Source organism: Chenopodium quinoa, unplaced genomic scaffold, assembly GCF_001683475.1.
Source record: "Chenopodium quinoa cultivar QQ74 unplaced genomic scaffold, ASM168347v1, whole genome shotgun sequence".
In the NCBI taxonomy this organism is placed as follows: Eukaryota; Viridiplantae; Streptophyta; class Magnoliopsida; order Caryophyllales; family Amaranthaceae; genus Chenopodium; species Chenopodium quinoa.
The window spans coordinates 410,826-433,886 of record NW_018743732.1 but is presented as its reverse complement, the minus strand read 5'-3'; the positions used below and the strand labels follow the sequence as shown (position 1 = coordinate 433,886).

The window sequence follows — 23,061 nt, the reverse complement described above, 5'->3', positions numbered from 1 at the left end:
AGTGAGAAATGATAGATGAGAGGAGAGAGAAAGGAAGAAGAAATAGTGTTTACTTGAGTGTATTTGTGTACTTGTTTGTTTACTTGTTTAGATAGATGAGTACCGAATTTGTTTACTTGTTTTACGGTACTAAATAATTACACTGGTACGGACACTAAATAATTACTTGTTTTAAACAAAATGACTTATTTTGAGTTTAATTACTTAGTGTTTTATTGAATAGGTTGTCAAATTTTCGTTTTTTTAATATATTATATGCCTAGTTATTCGCCGTACCCGTGTCCCCTATTTTAGGATTGCCGTTTTACCGTGTCCGTATCGTACCCGTGTCCGTGTCCGTGTCCGTATCGGTGCAACATAGCTAAACATGTCAGTATTTGCAAATGATCCATTTTTTTGGCATTGATCAGATGCTAAACGACGAACACAATATGGGACACAGTGAAGCAAACAACCAGGTTGGGACTGAACTGAATGACAGCAACAACAATCAGCATGAGGGTGGATTTCAGAAACCAACAGCAAGAAAACAATTGACTGCACAGCAAAAAAGGGAGCTGGTAGATGGTTTTCTACTGAAGTTGGAGGGGGGGGGGGGGGAGTTGCCCAGAGGGTACTTATCAGAACAAGCAAGAAATTTCAATGTACACAGGTCAACCATCTAGAGATTATTTACAGACATCAAAACACAAATGGCAAAGGGGAATGTCATAGATGTCATGAGCAAGAAATTGAGCAAAACTGGACCCAAACCCAGAGAGTACACTGATGAGTTCCTACAGTCAGCACCATTGCATAAGAGGACAACATAGAGAAGCTATGGATCTGCTCTCAACATCTCACATTCAGCCATCCATAAATTAAAGAAATAAGGCAGACTGAGAATACATACAGCAACAAATCACCCAGCATTGACATCCAACCACAAAATAGCAAGAATGAAATGGGTGTTAAATCATATACTACCAGCCACACAGAATGGGGACCCCAAGTTTGTGGACATGCAACAAGTTATTCATGTAGATGAAAAATGGTTCTACTTGAACCAAGAAACAAGGAGGTTCTACCTTCTACCAAATGAGACAAATCCATACATGTGCCAACAGTCCAAGAGGTTCAAAGTGAAAGGGATGTTCATGGCAGCCATAGGGAAACCAATTTTTGACCCTAATGGAGCATTACTACATGATGGAAAATATGGAATTTTTTCATTTGTCTATGAAAGCATAGCCAAGAAAAAAAAGCAAAAATAGAGAGGCTGGTGTTGTATGTAGAAATCAAGGCAACACAGAATGTCAACAAAGAAGCCATAAGAGCAATGTTAATCAACAATGTCATTCCAGCAATCAAAGCTAAATGGCCTGCCCATCTACCCAAGGATATATGGATTCAGTGGGATAATGTCAGACCTCATCAAATTCCAAGGGATGAGGAATTTGAATCAACCTATCAGTCTGAAGGATTCAATATTCAATTCATTTACCAGCCAGCTCAGTCCCCAGACTAAAATGTGCTGGATTTAGGGCTGTTCAATGTAATACAATCAATACAATACCAATATTTTCCCAAGAACCTAATGGAACTCATTGCAAAAGTGAAAGAGGCTTATGAGTTGTTCAACCCAATGTTGAACAAGCACTGTTGGATTAGTCTACAGTGTTTTACGGAAGAGATTCTGAAACACCAAGGAGGGAATAACTTTATCCCACCCCACAAAGGCAAAAAAAGGCTTGAGAGGATTGGGATGCTGCCAGAGCAACTAGAAGTGGAAAAAAATGTGGTTTAACAGGCTGTTGATTACCTCAACACTATTTTCATATCAACTGACCAAGGGATTGAAGAAGATGAAGGGATGCAAGTAGATGCTGACTGAACTCAAGTCAAAGAAATGAAGAAGGTTTTATTGGGACTGCCACACATAACCATTGAAAAGCTAAGAACAAGCATGTAACACAGTATGTGCTTTATTTTTATTTTTATTTTTTTAATTACAGTATGTCAATCATTGGTTTGGTGTCTTTTGTGTATGCAAACTATTATTGTAAGGCAGTCTTAACAACCTATTTATGGGAAATGTACAAGGTTTTGATAAATGTTATCAGTTCAATGATGGTTCTCTTATTTACAAGAATGAGGATGAGGTAACTTTGCAAAACAGACTCATAGCATCATTCCATCAGATGGGTTTTTTTTCACATACACTGCAAAATCGATTCCCTCAACAACAACTCCTATATGGAGTTTTTGGAGCAATTCCAAGTTATGCATGTTAAGTGTCAAATGAGTCCCTTCATCACTTGGATTTTGCAGGCACACACAATACAGTGAGGGACTCTTACTTCACCTAGGGACAGATATCACATGGGGGGACTCATACAGGGATACTCATGTAGGCAACAAGTTGATCATCATTCACCATAGCATTAACCCCTATGCCAAATAGACATCAAAACATAACAGAAACAGGGACAACCAGCATGTTCACTGAATGCAATAAAATTACCCACACAACCACAAATGAAAACATATAAAGCCAGAAACAGGATAACCTAATAAATAACAACATCATCAAACAACCATAGGAACAATTTCCCACTCACAGCCAACCACCAACCAGCATGAACAGCAAACACAGCAAGCAACCTATACAGGCAACAACAACATACTCAAGTCTGTGCACCAGCCTCAGGACAACAAACCAACCAAATCTTTCAACTAACAAAATCCCATAGTTACTAGCAATCACTCTCAACACCCGAAACAGAGCAAAATTAGGGCAACCAGCATGAACGACCAACAACAGTAAACAATAAAAATCAATCATTGTCAACAGATAAAACTAACACTGTATATGGAAATTAGCATGGAAATCAGGCTACTCAACGCAACTTTTTCAAACAATAGCTCAACAAATCAGGAGAAATCTAAAAAACACCAGATAAAGTAGTCAAAAAAATTTAGGTAAAGAATTGAGTTACGCTGCTAGATTAGTTGGAGGTAGTGGCGAAAGGGTTGTAAGACCCTTCACTTTCAACAACGTCAGGCACAGGGGACTCAGATCTGACGCGCTTTTTTTCCAGAAATCTCCTTGGTGGACTCAGATCTGACCACACCCACCACCTCCGCAACGGTTCTGGTCTATACAGGGGTTGCAACTGGGGTTTCATCATCATCGCTGTCCAGATTAACAATTTCAGGAGGCTTATTGACGGATCCCTCAACCTCTTTGCCCAGATCTAGAGAGACAGTGGGATCACGCTCCTTATCGGAGTCGTAAGGAGCCAGCTTTGCACCCCCTCCAGTTCTACGTTTCATATCAAGGTAGGTTGCAGTACGCGTACCTATCAAACGCATCCTCCCAGTGCGTGGCTGGCACTTGTAGGTGGCATCAACGTCAGGGTATGGCTTTTTTTGGTTAGGGGAACTCATTTTTCAAAGATTTTGGAAGAAATAGGTAGTAGAAAACCCAAATCTGCCAAAATTAGGGTTTCGAATTGGAGAGAAAGTGAGATAAAGGAGGGGTTTTCTGTGAGAAGAGTGAGAGTGAGACAGCAAAAGACAAAAACAAGGAATAATTGGTGTAGAAAGGGGGAAGAACCAGTATGTTGAACAGTCGCCATTAATGATGGTGGGTGGGAATTGCATTCAATAGGGTAGTTGGGAAGATGAACACTGAGATGGTAAATGAGGTGGGATGGGAACCCTAAATTTTTGGTGGGAATGGTTATATTAATTGGGTGGGTATTAATTTTAGGTAAGTAGATTTAATCTTTGGATTAAAATATAATCAGTTTTTTCTAAGGGCATTATCGTAAATTTACAATTAAAAAAATTACCATAAAGGGAAACAAATCTATTTGTTGCAAATAATAGCAAGCACCCCGATTAGGTAAATGTTGCAAATAACTGAAACCGGAGGAAGTATAACAAATTAACAACCGATATTAATTATATGTTGAATGTGGTCCAATGGTATGCCTAGATTCAATAATTTTAGGGCCAAAATTATTATTGCTTCATACAAAAATAAGTTTAGATTAGTCTTGAATAAGATAGGAAAAGATATCATACGATACATAGTACGTATTTGGAGTGTATACGTTTTGATCAGGATTTTTCAAGGAAAAATAACATAATCTCAATTAATATAACATTTTTGCTAATACATCTAAAATAATGTATGAAGTAGAATATAACATGTAATACAAGTAGATGGTTTGAAGACTTTGAACTACTACCAAATTCATTACTTGTGAAATTATAACAAGTAATGTAAGCTTTGAATGTTATTTATTTATTTTTTTATTTGCCACCTACCTTTTTTGAGTAGCATATATGTATAAATCTTTAGTGTTTAGCAATCTAACATCAAATTTTGTTCTAATGTAAGCATCCCCTTATGTTTAAAAGGCAAGAAAGGGAAATTAACCTAAATCTTACTATTAATAGTCTAATTACTATAATAGTTGTTTATGTTCGAACTATGTATATGCTCTTATTGAGTAACGGTATCTTAACTTTGTTACCTCCGATCCTTCATTGTCTCTCTCTTTCGTGATTAAAAAAGATAGAATTGGGACAATATTCATTCAAAAGAGAGCCGTCACGCAGCATGAATATTCCATGAACTTCCCTTATTAGCTTTCAAGTATTGTCTGCGCTTATATTTGAATTGAAACCTTCATATTGAATCCATAGTACATACAATCATATTCATTCTCACGTGTTCTTTACTGATAATAATACTCGTAATAATATTCGATTATATGCAAATTGTTGAAGCATATGATAAAACGACATGAAGTACTATTCTACTCTATTCAAGCATAGTGTGCTGCACTACATACCTGCTACCTTTTTTTGCATTGTTTAGCTTGGAACTTAGCTGCTGCCAACTGTCCTACATTATAAAGTTGCATTAACTTTTTTGACTATCATCTTATTTCTATTACATTCCACGCCAAACCCTTCAATTCGTCGACTACTATTCCCTTCATACAAATTCAATGTCCTTCTTATTGCTCCGCATGCATGCATCATTGCATGGCACACAATGTTTGAATTAACATTAGCTAACAAATTAAAGTACTAATTTTGTTATTTTGAGTTTGATCACTAGAATAATAAATTCGGAATTTCATCGATAAGTGTTACGATGTTGTATGATCAAGTACAAGTGTTTGGTATAATGGTATTAGCTTAGACTTAAAAATTTATTGACGACTCTCTCAAATAATAAAAAATAATGTATTTAAATTGACTAATGTACCTTGTTATTGGACTAAATGTGTATCAATCATTTACGTATTTGTTAGTACCCACCTAGCTTGATGATATAATTGTAAAGATCAAATTGATGAGCTAGTAATAGTCTTTTGTAGCATAATTTTCAAACAAGATAGATGTCGATTGGTGCACCAATTATTAGCTGCTAGACGTTGGAGGATAAGAATTAAATTGATAGGATCTAAACTATGGGTGCTAAGCACCAATTATCCACTTAAAATAATAATATAGTCAACCATTAGGTTTGGACAAGGACATAATCACTTGTATGTTTGGATAAAATTAAAAATAATTACTACAATTTATATATAACTAGCTAGTGTGAAAAGAATAATTCGCATATAGTTGAGGTCTTAAGGAGGTGTTAATTGCTTCCACATAAATCCCGTGGGCTTATTAGATTAGTACCAATTGGTTCTACAATTAAATCTTATCGGCTTACATCTTGATGATTGTAAATTTGTAACACATACTTCTTATATTATTACGTCCGAAATTAAAAGTCGTCACATATACACTATACGGAGTATTATTTTTGATATTTGGAAAAACATGTCACCTTTTCTAGTATAGCCGGAATTGAAGTAAATGTATATAAATAAGAAAAATGTTATACATACCCTTTAGCAATTTAGCATTACATATAAACATTAAATACATACTAGAAAATCGTATATATTTAGAAAATCATAACACTAATTACACTGATTTACGCGTGTGTTTTTGTCATGGATTTCTAATTTTATACAATTTTCAAGAGTGTATTTAATGCTTATATGTAGCCCTAATAAGAAGGTTATAAACAATTATTATACTCCCTCCGTCCCTTAATGGTAGTCCCTTATGACCAAATTTTAGTCCCAAAATGTTCACCCCATTTGCTTTTTCCAACAACTATTAATATTAATTTTTTACCAAAATTCCCTCCAATTTGCAACAATATTTGTGCAAATTTAGATTCCCTATGTAAATTTTGCAATTCCATATACTTTAATTACTTTCTCTCTCTTCTTTTTTACATGCCCCATGTAAATTTACTTTTACAATGTACTTTTACTACTTCTTATTTAAGTTTCTTAATTCTTGTGAAATTTTCCTAAAAGGGACTATCATTAAGGGACGGAGGGAGTAGAAAACAAGCACGCATAATCAAGTCAGTTCCTTGATTACAAGGGGTTGATGAGAGTTAAGACTAAACATGATGGACCGTTAGTAATCACGGGTCATAATAAAGATGAAAATGGAAATAATGAAAAATTATCTCTAGCTTTCCACCTTCGTAGAAGAAGGCAAACAAGGAATGTCAGTTTTGAGGGGATCGGACTTTAACAGTAAATTTTGAACCCCTTTTACACATTAAATTTTCAAAAATATAGAGTTATTCTTCAAAAGAACAATTATTTTAACGAAGATATTGCCTGGTTGTTGGCCTGCTTAATCTTCTTTTTTGCTACAAATGCAAAGATATAATTGGTCGGCTGCTATATATTCTCTAACTAATTTAATCATATTGATTCAAGTAGAATGTCAAACATTAAACTCTTTAATACGTAAATAAAAAGTAAAATTTAAAGATTAAGATAAAAAGCAAACAAATCATACAACATAAGACAAAGTCAATTGGTAATCAAACATACATGTTTCGAGAGAGTCAAATAATTTTTGTTACGACATCTTTATCATCACTAATGATCTAAAGCAGCGCAGCCTCAACAAATTAGTATATCAAGGCTTTAGTGGACCCCATTTCTTTGAAATTGCTTCTTATAAACACTTGATTATTGTTGCTAAATTTTCTTTAGCAGCATGCTACTACGTAATAATATAAGATTATATGATTGATATACTGTACACAATAAATTTTAATCGAACATTTATTGAGCCAAATTCATATAATTTTACCTCAATTAGTTAAGAACTTAATGTAATCTTATGTATTTGATCGAGGTGAACTATGAACCAATAACATTTTAATAGGTAGTATTATGAAAACTTGGTCGTTAAATGAGTGACTCAGAGCGTTGGATGTATCGACCCTGAGTCCACGTACATGACCCATAGTACATTTTGAAATTTATCTAGGAAGTCTTTTTTGGGGCATACAATTGCTCGAGTAAATTAAATACCAAATCAATAACTAACATCTTTTTAGCTTACGTGCTTAAATGTAATCGAGACTTATAGGAATGGAGGCCGTCATGAGCAGTAATAGTAGATAATTTTATGCATGGAACTTTCAATGAACATGCACAGCAGTAGGTAAAACCAGGTGGTCCAAAGTGCCATAATTCTAGCTAAGATCCTAGTATTTTCGTCTCTTTAAATACACCCACCTTATCTACTCTATTTTGGTGTACTAGCTCATCTTACAATCTTTTCTAGCAAAATAACAAACTAGACGTAAGAAATGGCTTCTTCAAGTAGTTCAACTTCCAGTTTGATTAGGATAGTCTGTTTATCCTTTCTAGTGCTCTTCATAGGCAGTTCCTCCGCTCAGCTCTCTCCCAATTTCTATTCTAAGTCATGTCCTAAGCTCTTTGGGACCGTCCGTTCCGTTGTTAAATCTGCCATATCTAAGGAACCTCGCATGGGCGCCTCTCTTCTCCGACTTTTCTTCCATGATTGCTTTGTCAATGTAATTAACTCTGCCTTTTTACATTATTTCGTAACTTTAAACATCCTTTTCCTCGAATTTAATTCTTATGGTTTAAATAGAAAATATGTACATATTAGTTAAAATCTCATGCATATATCCTTCATTTCCCTCTTTTTAGTTAACAAGTTGCAACACTCTAACCTTCCAACCTTAAGGTCAAGGGCCGAGTTTTGTGTTGTTCTACTTTACATTACCAAAATTCTGAAGTTTGAACGTGTTATTTCATAATATCAATATATGCTAGAGAAACACTAGGAATAGCTTGATCACATAATACATATATACAACTTTTATATTTGTCCTATATATATCAGAGAATTAGAGATTAAATGAACTATAGCTTAGCTTGTTTTCATAATAATCATGATTTGTTGAACATTTCAGGGGTGTGATGGCTCAATTCTGTTGGATGACACCTCGTCTTTCAAAGGGGAGAAATCAGCAGCTCCAAATTTGAACTCAGCAAGGGGATTCAATGTCATTGATGAAATCAAGTCCAAAGTAGAGGAGGTCTGTCCCGGAGTTGTATCTTGTGCTGATATCCTTGCCATAACTTCCCGTGACTCTGTCGCTCTTGTAAGCTCCTATATCCTTTAATATTCGCTAGGCAATCGAGTTTTCGTACATTTGTTACAATTTAACTAGGTAACTAATTAGATGTTCTTGTTACTATCTATTGCAGCTTGGTGGTCCTAATTGGAATGTCAAGCTAGGGCGTCGCGATTCCAAGACAGCGAGTCAGACTGCTGCCAACAACGGAATCCCAGCCCCGAGTTCTAGCCTTAGCAGTCTCATCTCTCGGTTTCAGTCTAATGGTTTATCAGCCAAAGATATGGTTGCCTTATCTGGTATATATGCACACCTCTGTTCTGACTGTCATAATGTATTTGTATAGTTTTGCTTCTTTAAATAAATATCATATCGAGTCAATCAAATTATACTCTTTCCATCCCAAAATAATCAATTTGGATTTTCACGGTCATCAGATATATACACAGTACACACAATATTATGTGAGTTATGTGACTAATATTATTATTATCATGCAGGAGCACACACAATAGGACAGGCAAGGTGTACAACATTCAGAACACACATATACAATGAAACAAGCACAATCGCTGCTTCTTTTGCAAGCACAAGGCAGCAGAACTGTCCTAGAACAAGTGGAAAGGGCGACAACAACCTCGCTCCCTTAGACTTTCAGAGTCCTACACATTTCGACAACAAATATTACACAAACCTCGTTACCAAGAGGGGTTTGCTACATTCAGACCAGCAGCTCTATAGTGGTGGATCAACTGATTCCATCGTTCGATCATTCAGTAACAGTCCTGGATTCTTTAGGTCAGATTTTGCCACTTCCATGATCAAGATGGGTGATATTAGCCCTCTCACCGGCTCTCAAGGCGAAATCAGGAAGAATTGTAGGAAGGCCAATTAAGTTGATCAACCAAGAAGAATGATCATGTAACACCAAAAAAAAAAAAAAAAAAGTTTGCATAATCAGCAAAATTGAATTTGTTTTTAGCTACGTACCAATTTTTAATTATTTGTGTGGGTTGTGAAATTTTTTTTGGTTGTACTACTGAGGGAAGCACAACAAATTTTCTTCAAGTGTGACATAATATTGTTTTCAATTGTAGAAATTTCTGGTCAATAAAAATGAAGCTTTCTTTTTTTTTTTTTTTTTCCTAAGCATTATCTCTTATGGGCTTGGGTTATGGACCAGGGAACATAGTTATACCTCATGGGCTTCCTTACTTAATTTCACAACTTACTATATATGTGGGTTGGGTAGGTTGGGCTTACTCATGTATTATTGTGTGCAAATATTTGTTGCTAATTTCAATGTAACTTCTTTAATCTTTATTAATGATAAGTAATTGTCTCAAAATTGCTTGCATTGAACCCAATCAGGCGAATCAGCCTCTAATCTTTGTGGAATTGTAAATAATGCTTTCATATGTGACCTGGCAACAATTTTTTTCCAAAAAAAAGTGGTATACTAAATTAATAACGTTCGCAAATTATTGTCACATCATCTTAGAGATTAGAGAATATATAATGGAATATTAGAGCTGGCAATCCCTGACCCGATCCGATAATTCAACCCGAAGTTATCGAGAGAAATCCTAACTCGACCTGATCTAAACAAACCCGAATTCGATCCGATTTGACCTAAATTTCATATTTCGTAATATTTTTTAGTTTTACACTATTTTTGATAGTTTCTAAGCACAATCCAAAATCGACCCGAATTTTGACCCAAACCCGACCTGCAGACCCGAATTGATGCCCCTACTTGTAATTTGCTTATACTTGCAATGAGGTATGTACCCTTGAATATTCTTAAATCCTCTCTTAATGTGATTATTATTGAATAATTATTGTTGTAGTTGGATTCTCACTTCTCATTGAGTTATATACTATCTCAATTTTAATTATTTGCAACAATTGACATATTTGAAATGGAGGTAGTATGATGATTCCTATTGAGTAAATTGTCAAAATAACAAAGTCAACAAGAGTAAAAAAAAATTGCCATTTGCTACCTTTCACCTCCAAAATATGGTCCCTTGATGGGAAGTTGCATTATACACACTAATTAACAATCCTCAAACTAAATAATTTTATAATTCTAGCTTTCATTAGATTATCTATGACATTATAAGTATCATCTCAAATTAATTAAACAAAGAAAGACTTGCTAGCACGAACAACGGAACAAGGGAGGAAGAGTCAATATTATATAAAATAATAATAATTATATAATTGATTATAAAAATTAAATTGTACCTTAATTTCAATCAATAGACAAAATCAGAAAACTACACAGTACAATTTATTTATGAAATAACCAGACCAGATCCAAAATTAAACAACCATCCCATGAACATGATCTGCTATTTTCCAAGTCCCTCTAGCTTTGATTAAATCTTTTCAGCCAGAAGCTGTGTTAATTTATTGGACATATAGTACTATTCAACTGGATCTAACGATTAATATTAGGGTTTTTTTGTGTTATTAAAGCAGCATTGAAATCTGCTTATCTAACCATGTGATTACCCCTTTTTTGTGTGTTATATTCTCAACATCTCTTCTGCCTGAGTTTTAATTACCTTTGCTATATTTATTTGTTCACAATTGTCAATATTGACAATATGTAATGGCCTGGCATCGATTACAACAAACCAGGTACGTGTGTAACAAGTTTTACCCACATAAAACAAAGTTGTCACTTTTGTAACCTCTTTTTGTTAGACTCGTGTTGTATATTTTTGTAACCGAAGTTGCAATGAATACGATAATTTTTTACAAATATGACTATTGAGGACAACGGGCATAAGATAGCGCAAATAGGGACGGACCTAATAGATAGAAAATTGTTGTTAAATTGTTCAATAATTTTAAAAAATAACAATCTGTACTTATGAGTTGTAGACTATAGATCAAAGGTGCTTAATAGATGCGACATGTTTAAGCAATGTCGACGTGACGCCAAATTCCATCACCACTTCTCCATTTTCTAAGGTTTCCTAACATACAATTGTACAAATTTTAAGAATTAAAATACGCATCTTGTATGAATCTATCTAATTTTTATACGGATCACATTGCATACGTGTACTATATATGTAATTGTATGTAGACATGCACGATTCCCCATAAAATAAGAAATATATATATATATTAAAAAAAAAAAGAAAAAGGTAGTATTTTGGTAGTAATTAATTTTTGTATCCCATATTCTACTAAAATTAAAGTGAGCTCCCCACGCCAAGGAAACACAATTTGTAGTTCAATAAGGTTGTTGCCAATTTTATTTGACCGTTCAACCATAGTATATAAGTCATATATACGTACGTATTGCATAGCTTAACATTTTAACTATGATGAGATGATGATATACAGCTCATTCTTCTACTGAAATTATTGTGTTATATACAAATTAGATTTGGTTAAAAGATTTTACTCCCATGTATAAGTTACATGCAATTGATAATTTGATATAGAAAGTATATATCAACCAAATAAACTAGCTGGCGTCCTTAACAATTTTGGGTTCCTTAGGTGACATCAATTGCATGATGGAACGAAAGACCTTTTCATTAGATAATATTGTTGTGCTTTACATCATCAAATTTAGATAATAAAATTTGAGGATAATATATGAGTCATGGACACATTATTGTATTAAAATTTATGGAATTTGAGATAAACTTCAAGTACAATATAATTTTATTAGAAAACACATGTTGTAAATAATAAGCTAGGTTTTGTGTTTTCAATGTAAATTGAACTACATTAGCTAGCCATGACATAACACAATTGAATCAATCTACGAAGTAAACAAAATATTAACGGTTCAAAGTTTAGGCAATAAAAAAATGTATGGTGAACCTAATGATCAACCTAGCTTGCAAAACATTACCGGCAAGTACATGATTCTGTGGACCAACATATATCATATAAGTAGTATATATCACCCTCATGTCACTTTAATCTTGAGAAACCTAATAGCCCACATACATGTCAAATAATGGTACCAAATGTCATACGGAGAGTATCAGAGAATGATGTAAAATGTGGTATGCAGTCTCTATCTTCACTAATTTAAGAAAGATTATAACTAATCTTTGGTTGCAGTCGCGTTATTTGTTGATCATCACCGTCTCATTAATATATCAATCTTTGCTTTCACATTGTACTAAGAAAACTAAGATTGATAGGAAATGGACGTACTTAATTACATTTTAGAACATTTTTGTCAACGTTGTTCAATAGCTAGGAAGAAAAAACCATTGGAAATAATATTATTGTATTGCACGCATACTACCTCCGTTTCTTGGGCAATCTTTAAGGAACGGAGAAAGTTGTACGCATTTATAAAATTGATAATTAAACAATTATTGCTGCTTCTTTTAAAAGGCTAATTAACAAAGATTCCATTAATGGTTAAAAATAAAATAGATGCTGTAAATACTGTGTAGGCTCAAATGTTCAAGGTAGTATCGGTACTATTTTGCCTTAATTATTTAATTAATCTAAACTAATACTAACAGACAATGTTATAGTAGAAAAAAAGTGTCTTTAAGTCTAAACTACAGTTTTGTGAAGGTAAAAATAAAAACTGAAAATTAGAAGAGAATAAAAAAGTATCAATCAAAATATGGAACACTACTATGATTATTAGTTGATATTGAACTAAACCCGGTGTTGGTAACAGAATGATCAGGAGGTGGTGGTGGTGGTGTATACAAGGAGGCTGCACCACCGGAGGGTGAAGACGAAACCACGACTGAAGCTGAAGACGGAGGAGGAGGAGTAGCCGGTGGAGGCGGTGTGGATGCTCGTTGAGGCTGAGACTGAGGCTGATGCGGAGGGGATTGTACCTGTTGTGGTAAACTAGCAGCTATAACCGCGGCAGCAACAGAAGTAACCAAAGAATTATTGTTATTATTATGATGATTATGATGATGATGAGGATGATTAGTAGCATTATTAGTTGCAGAAATCAGGTTATTTGCTGCTTCTCTATATTTGTACTTCAAAATTTCAGCCCTAACTGCATTAAGTTCCGCTTGTAATGTTTGGACTTGTTGCTGTAAAGCTGATATTGCACCCATGCACCCGTATACTGGATCTCTTAACCTCACGTTCGCTTCGTATACTAGACTATTGGCCGCGTCTGCCCTTTGATTATCCGGAACTTCCTAAAAAAAAAAAAAAACACCGTTAATTTTAGATTTGTATCAAAGAATCAATGATTCAAAAATATGGATTTTTGTAACATGATACAATGAACAACCAGAACCAATAAAAATCTACTGGTTCTGGTTGTTCTGTTACAAAGGTTGTCTTCTGAATGCGAAGACAACCATGGTAAAACTTTTAAAAAAAAAATCAAGTTGAGAAGTTTAAGTTAGGCAGGTGAAAGTAGTTGGACTAGGACATACCATGAGCAACTTGGAGACGTTGCTAGCACCAAAGACTTTGTGAACGGCAGCGAACTTTTGGGGTTCATGAGGGGAGAAATAGGGGGAGAAAGGACATTCCTCGGCGCATCGTCGCCGGAGAAGCTTGCAGGCAGCACAAGGGGTGATGGTGTTCAAAGTTGTACCTAGATGAGGAGGAGGACCTACACCCATCATGTGCGATCTCCTTCCTACTATCTGATGATTATTGTTATTGTTGTTATTATCATAACAACTATTACTTGCCACCATTGATTTTGAAGCATCGATTTCTCTCTTTATCCTTTTTCCTATTTCTTCCTTTTCAAACCTGTCCCTGAAATTGTCACCAACACAAGAAAGTCAATATCTATATATAAAATTCACTAAAATAATTAAGAACGATACAATATACATTGAATTGGTCGTGTAAATCAACTAAAACAAAGGTTTATTATTATATATGATAGTACTCGACTCAGCTCGGCTCATTTACCTTTCTCTGAACATTCATATGTTGTGTAGAAGAAGAAGAGGGAGGCAACTAAGAAGTGGAGGGGGATAGAGAAAGGGTGGTTGCTTAAAAGGCAAAGTCAAAATTCCATCAATGGAGCAAATAAAACACAATTTATTTTGGTATATATCACCAAATAATTGGTGAAAGACGCAGATATAATATGGTACGTAATTTATACGGTAGTTATTGCATACAATTAAGAAATTTGTTATTCTCAAAAAGAGATCGCAAAAAAGAAAATTCTAGAGGAAATTAGAAGGAAAGTGAACACAAATTATGAAAATATATTAGTAATGCCAGCTCTGATTCATGCTTCCCCCACGTGTGGTTACTTCACGGCTATGAAAGCCAACTTATCATTGACCACATTATTTTAATTTATATTCGGTTTTTTTTTAGAGCAATATATTGTGATTTAATTGAATTTAGACCATAATCCTCTAATTAAAATTTGCAATTGGCGAATATGATAACAAATTTACATTGTTTAGCTAACATATACGAAGTACTATACAAAGTGTAAATATGTACTATGAAATGGATGTGAAGTGTAAATGAGTACTCCGTAATTCGTATATGTTAGTGTATGATTAAATCTTATGAGGTGATTATTATTCAAATTATATAATCTAATCTCGTCATTATTTTTTCTTGCTTTATTTGTGCCCCATATAATGTCATAAGTCATAATTTATGAGTGATGTTATTAGCCCCAAAATTATATCAAGTGAAGTCTGATAAGAGGTAACACTAAATCACAATTAATTTATTTTTCAAAAGGTTATACGTTACTTATGCAGCTATTAAATTTGAGGTACACCTTATTAGACAAATTTTTTCCTTATATGAATTATTATTAGGGCTGACTAATGACTACTAAAGCCTTCAAACTTGAATTAGTGAAGAGTGATTAAGCGGGAAAGCTTAACAAAGTAACAAAAGAGGTAGTTGACTCAACAAAGCCGCTATCCTGATGGTAGGTAAGAAAATGAGGCAACTTAGATTATCCAATCGGATCGGGTACATACTAAGCTACTAAATATTAACCACTAACACAATACACTCACTGTTTTTAGATGTTTTGATTTCAATTTAAAGGTTTGTGCATTAACAATTTAATTTTGTTTGTAATTTTGCATCAACATCAAAATATGATTTCACAATTACGTACTATGTACGGTTCTTAGTTATATGAATGAAAGAATATACAAGTCCCTTATGGTTATTTTCCAACTTATATGAATGACAGAATATACAAGTATAAGATAAGAGGGAGAGCACTTGATAGATTATAAAGTACAGAGTATTTAAATACTATACACACGATCAGGTATATCAAACACAAAGCAAAGCATAATTTAAATTACGATGCAGATTTTTTTTCCCCATTATTATTATCGTCAAATTTTTAGGTAAGTTGATGTATGAACTCTTGGATCAAATGTAACACCCTAACACAACACAATGCAAAATTGCAAGCATATTGCATATGAGCTTAATTATCTTTATTTTTATTTTTATTTTTTTGTTCCACAATATAATCTGGTGTTGCTTAGAATTGAAACCCATGACTCATATGAGTTCATGAGTTCTTGTTTGACCCGAAAATTAAGGCTGAGAAATCGCACAGTTGTTTCAAATTAAGTAATTTACATACATCTTATATTAACTACTTCACATGAGTGTCCAATTAAATAATTTGGTACTACTACTTATTAGCAATTCCTTCTTGCATGCATACTTAATTACTTTATAATTATATTATTCTAAATGAAGAATATTATTGCAGTCAATCTAACTTCACCGGCCATCATGTGACTAGGTTTTTCTCTCAATATATAAATTTCATTTTCAAAAAAATTCATTTTCATTCCAAACCCCAATTATGTTACAATTAATATTAATTACAACTATGAATAATCTATTAATGATTACTAAAACAAAACATTGCTGACATCATCTTTCTTCAAAACTGTATACGTGTCGCTTTTTTATGAAATTTTTTTTTCCGTCTAAAACCATTGATGATGTCATTTTTTTTTTTGAAAGGCTTTTTTTTCTTTTGTGTGATACGTCGTAAACAAGCTAATTAAGTTATTTCAACAACTTTAATCTAAAAAACCAAAGTATGTAAATTGAATAGCAATTGTATTCCTTTCTTTTGATTTAAAGATCTATCATTCCCTCTCCTCAATTCCTTACACTAATATTCAAACGTCCAGAAATTTCCTAAAATATTCAAACTCTATTTCTTTTAAAAAATCTCCTTCCAATGAATTTATGACAAAATTTGAAAAGATTCATTATATATACGAGTTCTATACTATAATTTTTATTAAAACCTTGCATCGCACGGGGATAATCTAGTTGAATACTATGATCATGGCCAAGGTGTAAAACATGACATAAGCAGCAATGATCAAATAATCATAGTTGCAAACTTATTTTTTTTCAATGATCGATCCAATGTTGTATGTGTTCAATAAATTTATTGGTTACTAATAAAAAACATATTTTTATACATTGAATATAATATTTAGTGACTATATTTAAGTTAAAGAGAATAGGACCTACACTACTAGTCTACTACTGATATAATGCATCATACATACATGTATGTGTGATCGCCTGATCATATTGGACTTAATGATGGTTAAGCGATGAATGATGATAGGGTGCAGCAAACAAATATTAGAAAGGCTTATCGATCAATCCATTAAGTTGTTCATGACTGCATCGAATCCGTCAAACAAATGTTCATTACCAAGTCAATTAATGAACTGTAGGAAAAATTTTGTAATTGTTAAATAAATTATCAAGTCCATTACCACTAAAATTTGCGGCTGTGGAGAGACGTCGGGGCACAAAAATCCTTTTGAGGCTTAGAGAAAGTCAATCATTTGGCCAAGTGTTTGCTTGTCAAAATTAAAATAATGTAGCCCGTCAAAAAAAATAAAAAATAAATAAATAAATTAAAATAAAGTAGACTCAATAAAAAGAAAATTATAATGAGGTATAATATATCAAACTTCAACTTTTGTTTCACATATATCAAAAACTTACTACCTCCGTTAAATATTAGTTGTATTTCAAAGTTGCAAGTAATATTTAACGGAGGTAGTATTATCTTCGTACTAGTGAAAAGAAAACAATAAAGGGTTAAAATAAGATTCATTTATCATATAGTTATATAACCTATAAATCTATAATAATAAAATTTAGAGAAATTTGAACTGATATTACTTATTTTCACAATTCTCATGCCCTTTGCATCCATGAGTTTAAAGCTACACGTATACTACATAAGTATTTAAAGGACCTTTGAATATTGTGGCTTTTTCAAGTCATGAGTATTGGATTCCAATATCGTCATGTTAAAACTTAGAATAAAAGAAGACTGTTGAATAAATAGATCGATATGTAGAGTTTATGAGATACTCCGTATTAAATAAATATGGTAGTGTAGGCCAAGGTTGGTAGTCTAGCTCTTGCACTCTTGCTAGTTGCTACATATTGTGATTCCCCTGCTGTTATACACTTATACTGTTCTTTCTTAAAACCAGATGGTATTCCGTAATAGTTAGGTTGTTTAATCCACTTGTCTTATATATATGATTGTCATCATCTTCTTTTTCTCTTTGTGATATGTACAATTAGTCTCAACTCACATGCAAGTTATTCTTAAAATCTAAGCCATTACTATTAGATTCTTGTGTGCGTTGACCGTATAAAGGAATCTGCAAATAAACAAAGGAAGACCCAAAGTGTTCAAAGCGAGCCGTCTTAGTAGCAAGTCAATAAAGAAGTAACACAAAAATCAATGGTTGTTCAACTTAATTACGATACAGGGGTTTATTAGTTATACCTTAATACAAGTGATACCCAGTCAAACCACAAAACAAGAAGCAAATTAAATGAGGCCTCAGATTGATTTACAAAATATGTCTTGGTAACTTGGGTAGTGATAATATGCTGCCTAGCTAGCTGCGCTATGAGGGTGCAGTGGTGTATGAATCAGGGACATCGGACATTACGTACAGCTCGCATGATATGGCACGACGAAACATTATGTTATGTCCTCCGGATTGTCAGTCACAGTACAGTCGCTCTGTATTCAATTGAAACTGAAAATTATCAGTCAACAGCGAATTGTGCGCTAAGCATTTGCTATTTATCTAATAATATTGCTTGTTAATTAAGCTCATGCATAATAGGAAACATTACAATTTAAGATTATTTTGCTGCAGATTGTAGCGTTCAAAATTCAAAATAACACTCAGAATCTTCCTTGTGAGAGTATATTTTACGTACTACTGTCTGACGCCCCAGTTAAACAATAATATTCTGCTGCGTCACAATTTGAATTATTCTGGAATCTAATGAGCAATAATGTGGTGGCTGGTGAAGGTGTTGAATGTATCGTCACCAAGCCATATAGTTTAGGGGTAAAGTCGTGTATATCTAACCTCCTTATAAAAACGCTTGGGTCAAGACCAAACAATTTTAAGGCAATTTGAGTGCTACGAGTACATGATCATGTCCTAAATTAAAGGTATAAATTTGATACACGGTGTGGCTGAACCATGGACATTAAGGTATCGGTATCACACTAGTGTAGCTAACATTCGAGGTGGCCGGCTAAACTAATTAACTGGCTATGCGCATGAAGCTAAGGGTGCCGGCTGGATGCATAAATTGAGGTGATCAAGTCTGTTCAGAAACGAAATTAGGCCTTACTATTTCCCGCTAGCTATTAACCTCTTAAATATATATCATAAAGGCGATGAATTAATTCTGGCAACTTCCAAATCTCAACTTGCCAAATGATTTCATTGTTGACAACATTAACCTCCAGTGTTAATGTTACGTGTTATGTGAAACATTTCTAGGATTATTTTGCCGTTTTGGCTTGTTACGTGTTACGCTGCTAAGAAGGATATACAGAGGGTGACATCATATACAAAGTTCATATAGATTTTCAATCTCTAATAATTATATTATGCATTTTTGCTTAATACTTTCATTGAATTATGGAAAAATTGGTTTTAATAATTCCAAATTTGGTCGATTTTCTTTAAATAATTCCAACTTTTGATTATTTTGGAATAATTCCAACTTATACATGTATCATCCTAAAATAATACGAAGTGTTATTTTGTTGCTTTTGTTGACCCCTTTTGAGACTATTATGTATTACAAAAACAAAAGTTCGAATTATTATAAGAAGTACTTATATAAGTTGAGATTATTATAGAATAATCAAAAGTTGGGATTATTTAAAGAAAATCGGCTAAAGTTAGGATTATTAAAACCAAATTTTCCTTGAATTATTTGCATTTAGGGTATTTCTTAGAACGATTAGATCCTAAGCTTACATAATACGGATCTAATTAGGAATCACCAAAACTAATTGGTTGGAATTCGCAAAAAAATGTAATATATATATATGGTAGCCAATGTGATGCATTGGCGATTGCTCATCTAAGCTAGAACCAAGTCGAGTAGAGACCTCGGAACTTGGCATTGCAACAAGAAAGACGACTAAAACACAAAGTAGAAACAGGCGAACCACTCCTACGTATACCCACTACTCTTTCCTCTTCCTCCTCCTCTACTTCTGCACTAGGGTACTCAAATGACAACTTTTGCCTATGTATAGGAGGAGGAGTTGACACCACGGAACGTGATTGTGAGGACGGCGATGACGATGAAGAAGTTGATGGCAGTGATGATGATTTGGTCGATGAGGATGATGACAATGTTGGAGAATGATCTCTAGTAAAAGACAATCTTGGAAATATTGATTGAATAAGATTAACATTATTATTACTATTAGCATCATTTTCTTTCTTTTTCTTGCTAGAAGTAAAAGCCGGCCTTATTCTTGTGGTTGCATATTTGTTACCTTTATACTGATAAGAAGGCGGGGGAGTTAAGGGAGGAAATAAGTGATCAACTTCATGATCACAATTTGAAGACCTCATAATAATATGGCGCTTGGGTGTACCTGGACTTGATTCCCACACAAAGGGCACAGCCGCGGGTTCTTGTGCATGATACTCACCACCCCCGGCCTCCACGGAGAAGTTACTTAAATTAGAAGCTTCTCGAGATATCAACCTCCGCCTTCTCCCCACCTTACAACTTGCGACACCAATAGTAGTAGTAGTAGCAGCAGCAGCAGCTTCTTTGGTTTTGACTGAATGAAGATATTTAGGATGATCAACATTCATTTTTGTGACAATTGTCCTAGTTTATTGGAGTGTAAGGTAGCTTTCTGAATGTCGTCTGAAAAATTTGTTGGATCACAAGAATTTAAGCTAGGAAATAGACTAGATAAAGCTAGTTTCATAATAATAATGTATGTATATATATATATATGACAACTTCCATGTTAATTGGATAGTTTGGCACGTGAATAGTAAGCGTCATTAACGGTAGAAAGAGTGGACTTGAACATAAACTTATACACTTTAACAGTTAACAGCCATGGATGTGGTGGATTGGGATCGATGACTTTGAGTTAGTTCGAAAAGTTGATGAAATTATAGGAGCACCTGAGATCTTGTAACATTATCACATGTATAATGTTTAATACCGAAAGAGATGACCAATAATCACATGCTTTGATTTATTGAAGTTGTACATCTCATCTAAATATCAAAAGTAATCCACATTTAATTTGATCGCATCCCCGGCCCAAATATTCAGCTGATCAACATACACTAACTCATGTGTCACATTGATGGTAATCGAGCCGATTATCACGTTGGATTCCCATCCCGCCTTGGGTTTCAGTTTTTTTAATTACTAGATTAGTACCCGTGCGATGCAGTAATAATCTTTTTTCCATAATGAATTTTGATATAATATAAAAATGAGGCAACTCATGTGGAATAAACAAATACAATGCATATAGAAAAATAAAATAATAAGGCAAAATTCATATAAACTACAATTGAGAAAGAAAAAAATTTATTGTTGATTAGTTGAGTTGAAAATATTTAAAAGTAGTATACATTATATTACTTAATAATGCATATTATTCCCAATAAAACTATACAATCTAGTGACTATATGACTAAAGACTTATTTATAAATGTCTTTTAATAAACATCAAAACATTAATCAAACAACAAACTAAAATCTACAGTAAAACTATTGGCACAATATACATGTAAATATATAGATTACAAATTAAATAATATATCATCTTTATATCCAATAAAATAATTTCAATGGAAATAAATACTACTTAGATCATTAAAGGCAATAACAATCACTAATTAGGCATCACTAACCTATATTATTAGTAGTACATTTTCTGTTTATGGATTGATGCTCTACATGATATCGTCGCTCTTTGTTATTATATAAAAATGTGTTTGAAAGCTATCCAATAATTATAGTTTGATCATTGTTTGTTTATTGCCTTAAAATTTCATTTCTGATGATACCTATTTATCCAAAAAAAAAAACTTAAGAATATGTCACTTGTCACTATGTCCGACGTGTTTTTTAAGATGCAGCTTATTTATGAATGTCGAATGTAATAAAATTATTATCTTAATAAAGTGTTTCATCAAAAGATAATAACTTTTTTGTATTTACTAAGATATTAACTTTTTTTTAATAATGTAATAAGAAAAAATTGATTGATATTTTACATTTTCAAATTAGACATATAATATAGTTGTCGAATACAACATTTATTTTATGGTCATATCTAATACTCCATTAGTCTAATAAACAAAATAAAAAGGAATTTGAAAAAAAAAACAAATTAAAGTGATGTTTTAAAGTAATTTCTTTAATATCAATTACTTCGATATGAATCAATTTTATTATTCTTTTTCGGTAAAACTCAATAATACTCGTTTAAAAGATGATTAAAAAAGAATTGGAAAACTATTTTAGGTAAATGTGCATGGAAAATTTTAGAACACAATAAAAAGAAATACATTTTATATAGAGATAATATATAAGTTTGGAATAATATTATTATAGTTTTATTATAAAAATATTCCAAAAATAAATTTTTTTTGCTAAAAGGGGAGGGGGAGTTTTGGAGGAAAAAAACAGCACCAGGATGTGACACATGTCACTCCCGATGTCTATTTTAGTATTAAGTTATTAATAGGAGATAGAATTGCAATTACAGCACTACTTGACCATTTAATTTGCTACCAACATATAACTTTGACTATTGAATTGAAATCTTTAATTAATTCTCGATAAATAGAAATTATTAAAGTGGTACATTGGAACTAAGATGATAATTTTTTACATATAACATCATTATTATTTTTTATTATAAATAAAAAGATGTTCTAAGAATTAATATGAATAGTACAAATGTATTTCAAAGTGGTGCAGCTATTTTGATTTGAAATGATGAACTTTATTAGATCTTCAAACACTAATGTAATTTTTTGGATGATTTTCACATACAATCTTTTTTATAAATATTTTAGATTATTAAATGTTCACGGATTCAGATAATCAGGGGCGGAGCTAGAAGGGGACGAGTGGGGACACTTGTCCCCCCATTTTCAAAAAAAAAAATTAAAAAAAAAAATTTAAAAAAAAAAACAAAAAAACGCAATTACAGAGTGCTCTGTGCGACATTTGCAGCCAAACCCTAA

General features: G+C 33.1%; 3 protein-coding genes across 3 annotated transcripts; 1 reads left to right on the top strand and 2 right to left on the bottom strand.

Annotated features, from left to right (window-relative positions):
- Positions 1–7,588: 7,588 nt before the first annotated feature.
- LOC110684657 (peroxidase P7-like) lies at positions 7,589–9,626 on the top strand. Its single transcript, XM_021861092.1, has 4 exons — positions 7,589–7,921; positions 8,327–8,518; positions 8,625–8,790; positions 8,992–9,626. The coding sequence occupies exons 1-4, from the start codon at positions 7,694–7,696 to the stop codon at positions 9,384–9,386; spliced, it is 981 nt and encodes a 326-aa protein (XP_021716784.1). The 5' UTR covers positions 7,589–7,693; the 3' UTR covers positions 9,387–9,626.
- Positions 9,627–12,837: 3,211 nt separating this feature from the next.
- On the bottom strand, positions 12,838–14,714 carry LOC110684656 (LOB domain-containing protein 15-like). The gene is made up of 3 exons (XM_021861091.1): positions 14,396–14,714; positions 13,903–14,236; positions 12,838–13,659 (listed from the first exon to the last, which is right to left on the bottom strand). The coding sequence occupies exons 1-3, from the start codon at positions 14,407–14,409 to the stop codon at positions 13,105–13,107; spliced, it is 903 nt and encodes a 300-aa protein (XP_021716783.1). The 5' UTR covers positions 14,410–14,714; the 3' UTR covers positions 12,838–13,104.
- A 5,029-nt stretch (positions 14,715–19,743) lies between these two features.
- Positions 19,744–20,735, bottom strand: LOC110684614. Its single transcript, XM_021861051.1, has one exon. It carries the CDS (start codon positions 20,647–20,649, stop codon positions 19,903–19,905), a length of 747 nt encoding a protein of 248 aa, XP_021716743.1. The 5' UTR covers positions 20,650–20,735; the 3' UTR covers positions 19,744–19,902.
- Positions 20,736–23,061: the final 2,326 nt, after the last annotated feature.